Genomic DNA, 14,320 nt, shown 5'->3' on the forward strand with positions numbered 1-14,320 from the left:
AGTGATTAGCAAGCTCCTGGAAGTGCTGCAGAGCTGATTTGGGTCTTCTCTCCTTCCCACCACATGAACTTTCTTCCACTACCTGCAAAGCAACCCTCAGTACCTGTCCTGCCATGCAGGACCCCCTCTCTGAGCTCAGGTACCCGCAGGCAGGGGGTACCTCCCCCCACAAACAGCTTTGAACTTGGCCACATTCTGCCCTTTGCAGCAGCAGCCACCTTGACTCTGTTTTTAAAACAATACCAGAAACTATTTTTAATTACAAAAACAAAGGTAGGAATATATTTTTTTCTACTACTCTGCCCTACCGTGTCGGGTTTCAGCGGAAGTGAAACTGGCAGGAGTGGCACAGCCTGCTCCCCCTCAGGGCCGTGCACCCGTGAGCACCCCTTTGACTGCCAGCAGGTCTCCCACCCCATGGGAGAGGAAGCTCTCACCCTGCCCCGGTGACCCTCAGCATCTGGAGACGCTCTCCTGCCCCAGCGGCTGCCCCTCAGCCTCTCTGCTGAGCCCGCCTGGCTGACTTTTCCCTGGCCGTAATTGTGCACCCTCTGCACATGAGCTGCTAGAAAGTGAGCGCTCCTGAGTTACTGGACACACAGGCTCATCCCCGGCAATTTGGTAAAAATAGACAATTGCAGTAAAATATTTTTCGAGGAAGATATCCAGAGACAGGAACCAAGTTTCATTTACGTTGGCCAAGGATAAAGTCATTGTGGTGGGTTATGGCTTTTGTGGGATGGGTTCCTCCTTTTGTCTAGCGTGAGTCCCGCTGGAGCAGAATCAATTTCTCCTGAACTGGAAAATGCATGTCTCTCGCTTTGGCTTTAACTGGAAGTGAGCAGAGTAATTCCTGCAGAAAACCCTGCCAAGGCAATTTTAATTAGGAGGAGAACGGGCTAAGGAAAGATTTATAATGATTCAAGAATGGTCCAAGGGGAGGTGGACACAATGAGGCAGTTCCTGAAGCATCGGTGGAAGTTTATAAAGGTTATTAACAACTCAGGGGAAGTTTCTCTGGCATGTTCTTGGATCTTTCTCATAAAGACTTAAAGGCACAGACAGGAAAATATGTTGTGTAAGTAACTGTTTATAAACGGTATATGAAGATTCACAGCCAGAGGAAAAAGCCTGTGAGAGAAGAGACCATCCGGTGCAGGAGACAGGAGGCTGTGAGCCACGTTCCTGCTCAGCCCATGTGGGAGCTCATCACACCTCATCCCTCCTCCGACCTCTGACCACCAGTGTGGACACTGCAACATGGACATGGTGAGTCGGAGACGTCTCGGTGCCCTGGGCACCATGGGTTCACACTGGACCCCTCCTGGGGGGCCCTTCTCCACCTCAGACAAACCTGGCTCATTGTGGGTCGGCTCCTGCGGCTGTCGTGTCCTTGTGGCAGCGTGGGGATGCCCCCAGCTCCCATGCCATGGGGCAGGTGCCGAGCTGAGTCCCACCAGTGCCGCAGCCAGGGCTGACCCTGCTGTTCCCCTCCAGCCCCGGGCTGGCAGTGGGGTCTCTGGGGGTGGGAGAGCCCCGCGGCGGGGGAGGCGGGGGTGTGGGACAGGATGCGGGCTGGCAGTGGGGCTGGGGCGGGGGGGGAAGAGGCCAAGGGCAGGGAGCGATGCTCTGCGCACCCGGAGGAAGTGTGAGCACCGCTGCCCGCCGAGGGCCAGACGCCCCTGGTGCTGCCGGCAGCTGGGCAAGGTGCGTCTGTGGCGCCGACATGGTAGGTCCCCCTCCTTTGCTTGGGGATGAGTTGGGGTCTGCCTGGGAAAGGGGGGCAGGGGAGGGCAGGGCTGTGGGCGGGCGCTACCAGAAACTGGTGCTGCTGCCGGGGACCCGCGGGAAGGACCCAGGCTGCCCCAGAGAGCCCCATGGCAGCAAGGTTATGCCAGGCACACGGGGCACTGCCAGGCACATAGGGCACTGCTGCTGCGGAGGTAGATGCCAGCCCTGGGTGGACGGGGAGGGGTGGGGGGCACAGGGCATGCCTGGGACTCAGGGGCTCCCCAGGAGTGAACTCCATTGCTGGCATGCCCCCCCGCGCCACTGCCCAGCTGTGCTGTATGCACCAACCTCTCCCAAAGTGCCTCGCTGGATGAGCCCTTTCTCCAGCAGAGCCATACCTGGCCAGTGGCATCATGCATGCCTGTGTACAAGCTGGCACAAGCAATGTGCCCCTGTGGCTACCAGGACCCACCTGGCAGCAGTGTGGGTGGATGGCAAGATGCGTGAGCCCCCGGTGGAATGTGCGTGCTCACGCCTCTCTCCCTGACATGCAGGGTGCTGCTGCGGGAAGACTGCAGTCTGCTGGGAGGACGTGGGCTCTGAGCTCTCGTGGCATCTGCTACCTGGGCATCGCTGCCATTGCATGGGGTAAGCCGCCTGCTCGATAAGCCCAGCGTGACCCTGCTGCCGAGGAGCCTGCACGTCCAGGAAACTGGAGAAGGGCAGCGATGTTATTTTGGGGGCCCATCCGTCACAATTCCATGGCTGACAGCCCCGTGGCTGGATCTTCCTCACCTACGAGAGGGCTGCATCTGCCTGGGCCAGCTCCCTCCAGCGGGACCTGTTGTAGGACTGTGCTCCCTCAGGGGGAGCACGTGTGTGGGGTCCCCACAGCGGGTCTTCTTCCCCAAATACTCCGTGGCTGACGGTGCATTGTACCATGAACTGGAGAAAGGCGTCAGCAGCTCTCCTCCTGCCTACAGAGCCAGCCAGAGATGTAACCACAGGACCCATGAGTGCAAGGGTTGGGAGCACAGCTGGGCTGCTGCCACAAGGAGTTAAAGCTGCTAATTGACATCAGGAGAAGTCAGAGTAGAAATTAATTTGGTTTTGCTGCCTGTAGGATGGTTTCCTTCACACATTGGCATTGCACAGAGCAAGACCTGCCAGTGCCTGCTCTGTCCCTAGCGATCTCCTGGGAGCTGGGTTATTTTCCAAGCGAGCTTTCATGATTGAGCTAAGGAACGGAAGCAAATGCAGAAGTGTCAGGAGGAGGCCGAGATTTTAGGTCTTAGGGCAAAACAAAAATGCAAAGGCACCCTGAGTGCACCCTGGGGGGGCTAGGCGTTGGGGGATGCCAGGGTAGTGGAGGGGTCAAAATGCAGGCAAACAGCACCCGGGTAGGGTTTCAACTCCAGCTGGGGCAGGGACAGGTAACATAAGGCTGAGGGGAAGGAGTGGGGATGAACTGCGCTGCAGAGAGTGTGCTACTGGTGTAGCTGGAGGGAAGAGGCAGGAGAGCATATGGAGGATGGACAAGTAGTGGATGGGCTCCCTGGTCCTTCTCAATTTGGGGATGGGGTGTGCAAGGCAGCAGAGCAGCTGCCCTGAGCTGTGCTGGGGAGGCAGCAAGGGCCAGCACTTGAGTGGTGGGACCTGAAGCTGGGGCAGGCTTCCTGGAGGTGCCCTGAGCTTCTGTCCTGCAGCTCCAAACTCCCAAGGGGTGAAGAGGAGGGTGTTGTTGAAGGCCACGTTTTCCTCAGCTTTGGTTTTGTTGAACAAAGTGGATAGTTTGCTCGTTGGCAAGGAAAACCAGACAAATTATGGTAATTTTGCTTAGAAAAATGCACAATTATTGACCAAAATAGAGCCCTAATTGGACTTGGGAAGACACAGATTTGCATCTAATCTGTGATGCGCAGACCTTTGCCTGCATGACCACAGTGTGATATGCTCGCCCAAGACACATGGTACCCCAGTCCAGTCATTTGGAGCAAACTTTGATCTCCATCTCAATTTCTGCACAGTTGGAGATATGATCCCTGTATCACTTTCTGCAGTTTTGGAGATACCTGCTTCTGGGGAGGAGGGAGGAAGCTTTTTTTTATGACTAAAACCCTTTGATTGCATCAAGTTGTGGTGTGAAATGCTGTAAATAAGAGCAGGGTTTCAACAAAGTGCCCTTCACTTCTGGGTGTGGGTTCCAGTTAATCTCTGGCTTTGCCCTGCCTGGTGGGCATGACCAGGATGTGAACTTGACTTTTGCAAGACACTGTTTTGCAATACTGAATTTTAGAAGACTCTTAAAACGATCTCTGGCTTAGATGAGCAGCTTGGGATCCAAATGCTTTTTGGGTTGAGGGCATGCTCATTGCTCTGCCTTGCTTTAAGCTGACTCTCACATAGAAGCACGAAAATTGAAGTGGTACACTTCTGCACTCGAGGAAGGAACCGTGTTACAGGAACCATCTCGATGTTGTGTTCCCTTTGGGAAACCTTTGTGGGCAGGGGAGCGGGGCTGTGGGGCTGGGCTTTCACCCCTTGTGCTGGAGGAGGGGATGGCATCACCGCTTGGGGCTCTTCTGCCACCTGTGCTCTGCCCGCCCCATCCCATGCATCCCCATCTCAGCCTTCACACCGTCTCCCCAACTTCCACATCCCTGTGCTGTCATCCTCTGTCCTGCCTCAGCTCCTTCTGCCATGCCTGATACACCCAGGTCTCCATGTACCCTCAGAGACCCATTCTCACCCACACTTGTCCCTTCTTCCCATCCCCTCACTCAACTGGTCGCTGGCATCTCTTGGCCCTGATGCCAGCCCTAGCCTACCCTCATGTCCCAAGGCACCCGGCTCCCATCTTTTCTGTGTCGATCCCGGATCTCATCCTCTCTTGCAGGCACAGTGACACAGTTAGAGGTGGGTGCCTGGACATACCACTACAGTGACCAAGGGGACTACACGTGGGAGCAGGCCAGGAACTACTGCCAGACCTTCTTCACCGACCTGGTGGCAATCCAGAACAAGCAAGAGATTGAGTACCTCAATGAAACCCTGCCCTTCCATGGGCGCTACTACTGGATTGGCATCCGCAAGCTGGGTGGCACCTGGACCTGGGTGGGCACCAGGAAGGCACTGACAAAGGAAGCAGAGAACTGGGCAGCCGGAGAGCCCAACAACCGCCGCTCCAACCAGGACTGTGTGGAGATCTACATCAAGCGGCAGCGTGAGTCGGGCAAGTGGAACGATGAGCCCTGCAACCGGAGGAAAAAGGCACTGTGCTACCAGGGTGAGCGGGGGGACCATGGCGTGGACCTGGGTTGGGTGGGCTAGGGACCTTGGCAGGGTGGCCAGTGGCTCCTGATGACCATCCTCTGTGTGCGCAGCCTCCTGTCAGCCCTTCCCATGCAGCCAGCACGGTGAGTGTGTGGAGACCATCGGGAGCTACCGCTGTGAGTGCTACCCCGGCTTCCATGGCCCTGAGTGCGAGGACGGTGAGCCATCCATCCCCATCCCTCCCTCCCTGGTGGAGAGCCTGAGCCCCAGTGGCAAAGCGGGCAAGTTCCTTGTGCTTCTAATGGGCTGATGGTGCCGCACCTCTCCCAGTTGTGCAGTGTGCCAAGCTCGAGCCCATGGGAGTGCGCATGAACTGCAGCCATCCCTATGGAGACTTCAGCTACAACTCTACCTGCGTGTTCGGGTGCCAGGAGGGGTTTGAGCGGAGAGGGGCAGGCACGCTGCGGTGCCTGGCTTCCCAGCAGTGGTCAGCAGAGACCCCCACCTGCACAGGTAGGGCCTGCCAAGGGCTGGGGGTCTCAGGGATGTGGCACTGATGCTTTGTGGGGGCCAGCTCTGCATGTCCAACACTGCTCAGGCAGGCAACGGGCTGGGCTTGCCGAGTCCCTGCCCTCTGGGGAAGCAGCTCCCAGTGCTGCTTGCAGGGAGCAGCTCCCTGATGAGGCTTCGATGGGTGAGCGGCAGTGAGCTCTGGATAAGGCCCCTGCTCTCCCTGGCTGTCCCAGTGCACTCACTCACTGTCCTGAATCCTGCCCGTGTGCCAGCACCATGCATCCACCTAGTGCAGGGGCAGGATGGTGTCTTGGCACCTCTGTCACCATGGTGACATCATCTGCATCTCCCCAAGCCCACCCCAGTCCACCTTGGGAAGGTGCTCAGCATCTCGGGGGTCCTCAGAGAAGAGCGAAAGGGGGCTGCCGCCCCACAGCGGGGGGAAGGGTGTATCCTGGCAGGGCTGGGCCATCACAAGTGGAGGGGCAAGGACTGGTGAGATGAGGTTAGATATAAGCTGGGAGGGACAGAGCGGGGCAGGAAGCCACAAAGGAGAGAAAGCTGTGGTATGTTACACTGCAGGGGAAGGGAAAGTCTTCCTGTCGGCGGCTCGAGGGTTTGCAGCCAGGCATCAGGCGCTCCAGAGAGGTGCTGGGCTTTTTTGGGGGGGTGCAAGAGCCCTGCTCCACCTTCCCTGTGCCGCCGCGTAGTGCATCTGCAGCCTTGCACAAGGATGGGACGAGTTGAGGACTGGAACAGACACGGGACACAACTGGGGACCCTCTGTACCAGGAGACCCAGCAGGAGGGGTCAGGGTGGGCAGGGTTTCTGTATATATACATTTAAAATAATAAAAAAAATACTGCCTTGAAGTTAGTGCTGCTGATGGCACCTGTGCTGTGTGGGCCTGTGGTCCAACCCAGGGCTTGCTTTATGCAGCTGAGACCAGCAAAGCTTTCTGCAGTTAAGGGGAACAGGCACAGAGATGTGATGTGACTGTCCCATGACTAGCATCCTCAGCAGTGTCAGGGTCAGGAGCCAGCTCCCAGTTTTGTGGAATTTCCCCCAGACAAGCTGGGCTGAGCCTGCCCGCTCCAGGCTTTTCAATTTCCCAAAGGCTTGCTTTCCCAAAGCACAGCTCATTGTTTTTTCCTGCCAGCTCTGTATGATTGACTTCTCTTTTTTGCAAAGAATCGGATGTGTCAGTCAGTCGCCTTTGCTGATAATGAAGCTGTGTTAGCAAGCACTACCAGTTGGCTTTACTCCAAAAACAAACCCAGGTTCCTGCTAAGGCAAGGCTGATGGTGCTGCGGGCACCGTGAGAGACGTGGCTGCCTGCCCTCCCCTCATGCACCCTGCCCTGTCTCCGCCCGCCTGCGGCTATTGCGTGTCCCCAGCTGGCTGGCCCGGAAAGGGGACAGGTTGATTGCTCCCACCCGCACAGCACATTCGCCTTCAACTCCGTATGTGCCTTCTCCTGCCAGGAGGGGTTTAAGTTCATGGGAGTGCGGGGATTGCAGTGCATGGCTGGTGGGGTATGGACAGGACCCCCCTGTGTTGTGAAGGTAGAGCCTGCTGGAGGGTGCCTCAGCGCTGGGTTTTGGGGACCATGGCAGGCACCTCCAGGGATCCTGCGGGGAACTGTGCTTGCCTGTAAGTTGGCTATGAAAGGAAAAGTCTACCAAGGGAAAGTGTTTGGTGTCAGTCTGAAAGCAGAAGGTGCAGGGAATGGGGTCTGTCTCACCCGGGTTGGGGGCTGGTGGTGTTTGATGTCCCCCTGACACTAACCTGCGGTGGTCCTGCAGGCAGCGGAGCCACTTGCCCCCGCAAATGTTGGGTGCTGCCCTGGCACACAGCAAAGCACACAAGGCACAGCCTAGGGACGCTGGCACACAACCCCTGTAGCTATCACAGTCATCCCATCCTGGTCCCCTACAGCTCCAAAGCCATAAGGACATCCTTTCCCCTGCCACTGTGACAAGGATGGAGGCAGGTCACTGCTCCCCCGACGAGGAGGGAGGTGAGTAGGACTGCAGAAGCCATAGCCCTTCCTGGGGTAGTGCAGGTAGTGACCTGGGGGTAGCGCAGGGCATAAATAAACAGGGCTCTGGCAGAGCAGCAACTGCCCCCCCTCCAGGAAATCACTCGTATGACAGAAAAACCATTGTACGAACTATGTTACTACTGTCTTTGAAGAGGTGAGACTTGTCTGAGTGAGAAAGATAAATCAAAGACATATCACCATAGATTTGGTTTTGTTTGACTGGGATTCAGCCCTAATCCCTAGATTTCATAGAATCATAGAATCATAGGGTTGGAAGGGACCTCTGGAGATCATCTAGTCCAACCCCCCTGCCAGAGCAGGGTCACCTAGAGCAGGTTACACAGGAACATGTCCAGGTGGGTTTTGAATGTCTCCAGAGTTGGAGACTCCACCACCTCTCTGGGCAGCCTATTCCAGTGCTCTGCCACCCTCAGGGTAAAGAAGTTCCTCCTCATGTTTAGGTGGAACTTCCTATGTTCAAGTTTGTGCCCATTGCCTCTTGTCCTGTCCCCGGGCACCACTGAAAAGAGCCTGGCCCCATCCTCCTGACACCCACCCTTTAAGTATTTATAAGTGTTGATAAGGTCACCCCTCAGACGTCTTTTTTCCAGACTGAAGAGACCCAAATCCCTCAGCCTTTCCTCATAAGAGAGGTGTTCCAGTCCCCTAATCATCTTGGTAGCCCTCTGCTGCACCCTTTCCAGCAGTTCCCTGTCCCTCTTGAACCGGGGAGCCCAGAACTGGACACAGTACTCCAGGTGCGGCCTCACCAAGGCAGAGTAGAGGGGGAGGATGACCTCCCTTGACCTGCTGGCCACGCTCTTCTTGATGCACCCCAGGATGCCATTGGCCTTCTTGGCCACAAGGGCACATTGCTGGCTCACGGTCATCCTGTTGTCCACCAGGACTCCCAGGTCTCTTTCCACAGAGCTGCTCCCCAGCAGGTCAGCACCCAACCTGTACTGGTGCATGGGGTTGTTCCTCCCCAGGTGCAGCACCCTACACTTGCCCTTGTTGAACTTCATAAGGTTTCTCTCTGCCCAGATCTCCAACCTGTCCAGGTCTCTCTGTATGGTGGCACAGCCTTCTGGTGTGTCAGCCACCCCACCCAGCTTGGTGTCATCAGCAAACTTGCTGAGGGTGCACTCTATCCCCTCATCCAGGTCATTGATGAATATATTGAACAGGACTGGACCCAGTACTGACCCCTGGGGAACACCACTCATCACTGGTCTCCAACTAGACTCTGTGCCCCTAATCACAACCCTCTGAGCTCTATCTTTCAACCAGTTTTCTATCCACCCCACCGTCCATTCATCTAACCCACACTTCCTAAGCTTCCCTATGAGGATGCTGTGGGAGACCGTGTCAAACGCCTTGCTTAAGTCAAGGTAGACCACATCTACCGCCCTCCCCTCATCTATCCATCTAGTCATGCCATCGTAGAAGGCTATCAGATTAGTCAGACATGATTTCATCTCATCTATCTTGTCTCTGAGATCTGCTCTCCCATTGCAGCCATTGCCTGCCCCGTGCTCAGCGCTCCAGACCGAGGAGAGGTGAACTGCTCCCACCGCCACGGGGACTTCGCCTTTGGCTCTACGTGTGCCTTCTCCTGCCAGACAGGGTTTGCACTGATGGGACCAGAGAGCCGCGAGTGCACGGCCACAGGAACATGGACAGGGGAAGCCCCACACTGTGAAGGTAGCGCTGCTGCTAGAGCTCAGGGTGTCATTGGCCTTGGCGTGACACTAGGATGTTCCCCAGCCTCTTGGACCCAACAGTTTATCCTTGTAGTCCCCAGGCTCCTGCTTGAAGTGTCTCTCTATCCTTGTAGCCATCACCTGCCCAGTGCTCAGCGCTCCAGACCAGGGAGAGCTGAACTGCTCCCATCTCCATGGGGACTTCGCCTTTGGCTCCACATGTGTCTTCTCCTGCCAGACGGGGTTTGAACTGACAGGACCAGAGAGCCGCGAGTGCACAGCCACAGGGACCTGGACTGGGGAGGCCCCACGATGCAAAGGTAGAGTTGCTGCTCAATGTGTCACAGGCCTTTGGATGACTGTGGGATGTTCTCTGGTGTCTTGGTCCTCTCATTCCAACAGTCCCCTCGCTGTTACTTGAAGTTTGTCTCCTTACCCTGCAGCCATTGCCTGCCCAGTGCTCAGTGCTCCAGACCAAGGAGAGGTGAACTGCTCCCACCACCATGGGGACTTTGCCTTCGGCTCCACATGTGCCTTCTCCTGCCAGACAGGGTTTGTGCTGATGGGGCCAGAGAGCCGCGAGTGCACAGCCACAGGGACCTGGACTGGGGATGCCCCACGCTGTGAAGGTAGAGTTGATGTTCAAGGTGTCATGGGCCTTGGGGTGACCCTAGACTGTTCTTAGGTGTCTTGGTCCTTTCATTCCAATAGTTAAGTCTCATAGTCCCCTGGCTCCTGCTTGAGGTGTATCTCTGTCCCTGTAGCTGTCACCTGCCCGGTGCTCAATGCTCCAGACCAAGGAAAGATGAACTGTTCCCACCTCCATGGGGGCTTTGCCTTTGGCTCCATGTGCGCCTTCTCCTGCCAGATGGGATTTGTGCTGATGGGGTCAGAGAGCCGCGAGTGCATGGCCACAGGAACATGGACTGAAGACTCCCCCCACTGTGAAGGTAGCGCTGCTGCTAGAGCTCAGGGTGTCATTGGCCTTGGCGTGACACTAGGATGTTCCCCAGCCTCTTGGACCCATCAGTTTATCCTTGTAGTCCCCAGGCTCCTGCTTGAAGTGTATCTCTATCCTTGTAGCCATCACCTGCCCAGTGCTCAATGCTCCAGACCGAGGAGAGGTGAACTGCTCCCACCGCCACGGGGACTTCGCCTTTGGCTCCACGTGTGCCTTCTCCTGCCAGACAGGGTTTGTACTGACAGGACCAGAGAGCCATCAGTGCACAGCCACAGGGACCTGGACTGGGGATGCCCCACGGTGTGAAGGTAGCGATGCTGCTAGGGCTTAGAGTGTCAGTAATCTCAGGGAACACCCTAGTGTCACCCCAGGTTCTTGGTGCCAACAGCTTAGCCCCACAGTCCCCAGGCTCCTGCTTGGAGTGTGTCTCTACCTCTGCAGCCATCACCTGCCCAGTGCTCAGCGCTCCAGACCAGGGAGAGCTGAACTGCTCCCATCTCCATGGGGACTTCGCCTTTGGCTCCACATGTGTCTTCTCCTGCCGGACGGGGTTTGAACTGACAGGACCGGAGAGCCATGAGTGCACAGCCACAGGGACCTGGACTGGGGAGGCCCCACGATGCAAAGGTAGAGTTGCTGCTCAATGTGTCACAGGCCTTTGGATGACTGTGGGATGTTCTCTGGTGTCTTGGTCCTCTCATTCCAACAGTTTAGCTTCACAGTCCCCTCGCTGTTACTTGAAGTTTGTCTCCTTACCCTGCAGCCATTGCCTGCCTGGTGCTCAGTGCTCCAGACCGAGGAGAGATGAACTGCTCCCACCGCCACGGGGACTTCGCCTTTGGCTCCACGTGTGCCTTCTCCTGCCAGGCAGGGTTTGCACTGATGGGGCCAGAGAGCCGCGAGTGCACGGCCACAGGGACCTGGACTGGGGATGCCCCACAATGCAAAGGTAGAGTTGTTGCTCAAAGTGTCATGGGCCTTGGGGTGACCCTGGGATGTTCTCTGGTGTCTTGGTCCTCTTGCCCAACAGTTAAGCCTTGCAGTCCCCAGCTTTCTGCTTGAAGTGTATCTTTATCTCTGCAGCCATTGCCTGCCCGGTGCTCAGTGCTCCAGAGCGAGGAGGGCTGAACTGCTCCCACCGCCACGGGGACTTTGCCTTTGGCTCCACGTGTGCCTTCTCCTGCCAGACAGGGTTTGCACTGATGGGACCAGAGAGCCGTGAGTGCACGGCCACAGGGAACTGGACTGGGGATGCCCCACACTGTGAAGGTAGCGCTGCTGCTAGAGCTCAGGGTGTCATTGGCCTTGGCGTGACACTAGGATGTTCCCTGGTCTCTTGGTCCCAGCAGTCTCCTGGCTTCTTTTTGAAGTATGCCTCTCTACTCTTTCAGCTATCAAGTGCTCAACACTGGCCACCCCCAAGATGGGCCAGGCCGCCTGCTCCCACCTCCACGGGGACTTTGCCTTCGGCTCCATGTGTGTCTTCTCCTGCCAGACAGGGTTTGTGCTGATGGGGCCAGAGAGCCGCAAGTGCATGGCCACAGGGACCTGGACTGGGGATGCCCCACACTGCAAAGGTAGATCTTGTGATCACATGCGTTTCTGGAAGTGCTCCGCTGTAGCAGACTGCTTTCCCCAGCATCCCTTCCCCTTAGCACCCCTTGTCCATGGCAGCTCATGACCTGGCTCCCCAGCCCACATGTCCCCATCCCACCACCATCAGTCCTGTCCTACTGATGCTACCGCTGTGCTTTATCTCCAGCCATCAGCTGCCCAGTGCTGGACCCCCCCAGCAGAGGCCAGCTGAGCTGCTCTCACCTGCATGGGAACTTCACATACAACTCCACATGCACGTTTTCCTGCGAGGAGGGGTTTGTTCGGATGGGAGCAGAGGTGCTCCGGTGCACAGCCACAGGGAACTGGACCAGGCATCCCCCAGTCTGTGCAGGTACGGTGGGACCTCCAACTCCTCTAGCACTGGGAGTGTCCAGCTTCCTGCAGCACATCTTGAATGCGGTGGGGGGCACCCCAGCAGCCTGGGCGCTGCAAAGCCCTTCTGACAACTTTCTAACCTGTGGGTCTGTGGATCTGTTTCAGAGGATGGTGCCCCCTTTTTAAAGCAAGTCCTGGCTTACAGCAGCGGCACAGCTCTGGCAGTAGCGGGCATCGTGCTCTCAGGGACGCTCATTGCCCTCCTCGCCAAGCGGCTCAGTGACAGAGGTACAGAAACACCTCCCGCAGACCCCCCAGTTTGGCCAGGGGCTCTCCGACCAGGGGGTTAGAGAGTCCCAGGAGAGGGTGGGAGGATCACAAGTTTAACAAGTGTGACTGCCCCAATCCATGAGTTTTAGTTGCTGCGAGTCACTTTGATCTGGCAGCACTTCCTTGGCAGTTTGTCCAGCTGGAAGTGCCAGCAGCCAGGTTTGGAGGGCAGAGTCCGAAAAACACCTTAATTGCAAAGGGGAAGAAGCCAATTGTTTCAGCTCCCTCTCCCCGCTCCCTCCTGTACTTGTCAAATTTGGTTCGGTTTCAGACACTGCTGCTGTAGCTTCTCAAGTCCCTCACTAAACAGATCTGGTTATTTCTTTTCTATCTGCATCACCCATGTGGACATTTTGACACCATTATCAGACGAGAAGAAGAAGCTCCTGAACCCCACCAGGTGAGAGCCGTGCTGTGCAGGAGGGTGGCTCTGCCCTGTGCCCATCACAGCCCTGTGGTGACCCCGCGTCACCCAGATCAGCCCATGTGAGGCTGCTTTTAGACGCAGTGGAACCTTCTTCAGGGCTGATGGGGCTGTGCTAACCCCTGCCCTTCATGCTCCTGCCATCTTGACACCCTTGTCTCTGTTTTCCAGTGACCTAGGATCGCCTGGTGTTTTCACCAACGCAGCGTATGATGCCAACCTGTAAGGTGAGCGCCTGCGAGACGCTTGCAGCACCCTGTGCTCTCGCAGCATCCTGGAAATGTTCCACCGTTACCCCCTGCTCCTGCTGGGAGTCACGTGGAAAATTCACCTGGGCAGCTATCCTCCTGGCTGGGGCGCTCCCAGGTGGGGAGACCCCTTGGGAGGGGAAGGGGGAGTGTCGTCCCAAAAGTGGAGTTGTTCACCTGGTGTGCAAGATGCCAATGTACACACAAGAGCGGAAGTATTTATTTAAATAATTTCTGCGCAGAGATGGGTACTAGGTGCTAATCCACAAAGCTGGCACACTGGCCTACAACCTCCTCGGAATATTTATACGATTCAAAACACAGAAATACACGCCCTTAATTACAATTATTGGTTAGTACCTTATCTTAACAATTTATATGGGTTCGTACAGTCTCTCACTTTCATTTAAAGCTATAATGTCCTTTAATTGATGTGCACATACTCCAGAAGACTGAGGGGGGCAGTTCTGTTCAGTCTCTGATTGGGTCGGTGGTCTCTATCTCCCACTGCCGCCTTTACCTTTCCCTCTGCAGATCCGTGTCGTTTTTACCAATTGCCCGGTTCTCGGCTGGTTTTCGGCGCCTCTTGCAGAGAGATGTTCCCTTATTATCACCAGCCTTCTGTTCCTCTTCAGGGGCATATTCGTTAGCACGGCGTGCGTCGCTTATACAACGCGTACAAACACACAAGGCCTTGTTAACCTTCCTACGGCTCTTTGCTTCTTGCTCAGTGAAAGATGCCAGTTTCTAAGGTACCTCAGGGGTAACACCAGCCCGGCCTCTCCTCTGCTTCCAGCCTGGCCGCCACCGAACTGCACCGTGTCCCCCAGCGCCGCGGGCCGGGGCCCAGCGGGACCTCGCCCCCCCCGGCTGCAGTCCTGACCGATGCTGCCGGCTGGAGACACCACCCACGCTGCCTGTACACCGCCACCGCCCGCACCCGGAGAGCGGAGCTGCCTCCCCGCACCGCCCACGTGCGAAGACCAACCCGGGGCCGCGGGCCGCCTCCGCCGCCTGCTGCCAGCCCCAGCCCCTTCCCCTCACGGACCTTCCCCCCGCGGCTCCGGCCCCCCAACTCGTGCTTGTGTCAGCTGGTCCTGAATAAACGCCAGTGTCTAACGAGCCGCCGCCGTGTGCCGGGGTGCGGGTGGGGACGGCCCC

The 14,320-nt window shown here is 56.8% G+C and overlaps 1 protein-coding gene across 1 annotated transcript; it reads left to right on the forward strand.

Moving 5' to 3' along the window:
• Positions 1-1,050: 1,050 nt before the first annotated feature.
• LOC134519285 (P-selectin-like) lies at positions 1,051-14,263 on the forward strand. Its single transcript, XM_063343229.1, is given in 20 exon segments — positions 1,051-1,199; positions 1,201-1,269; positions 2,286-2,379; positions 4,628-5,017; positions 5,115-5,222; positions 5,335-5,517; positions 9,080-9,265; positions 9,399-9,584; positions 9,708-9,893; positions 10,029-10,214; positions 10,348-10,533; positions 10,667-10,852; positions 10,989-11,174; positions 11,309-11,494; positions 11,617-11,802; positions 11,988-12,173; positions 12,323-12,445; positions 12,857-12,887; positions 13,083-13,138; positions 13,956-14,263. Coding segments are annotated over 19 exon segments (3,009 nt in total). The 5' UTR covers positions 1,051-1,103; the 3' UTR covers position 13,138; positions 13,956-14,263.
• Positions 14,264-14,320: the final 57 nt, after the last annotated feature.

This window comes from Chroicocephalus ridibundus, chromosome 8 (genome assembly GCF_963924245.1).
Source record: "Chroicocephalus ridibundus chromosome 8, bChrRid1.1, whole genome shotgun sequence".
In the NCBI taxonomy this organism is placed as follows: Eukaryota; Metazoa; Chordata; class Aves; order Charadriiformes; family Laridae; genus Chroicocephalus; species Chroicocephalus ridibundus.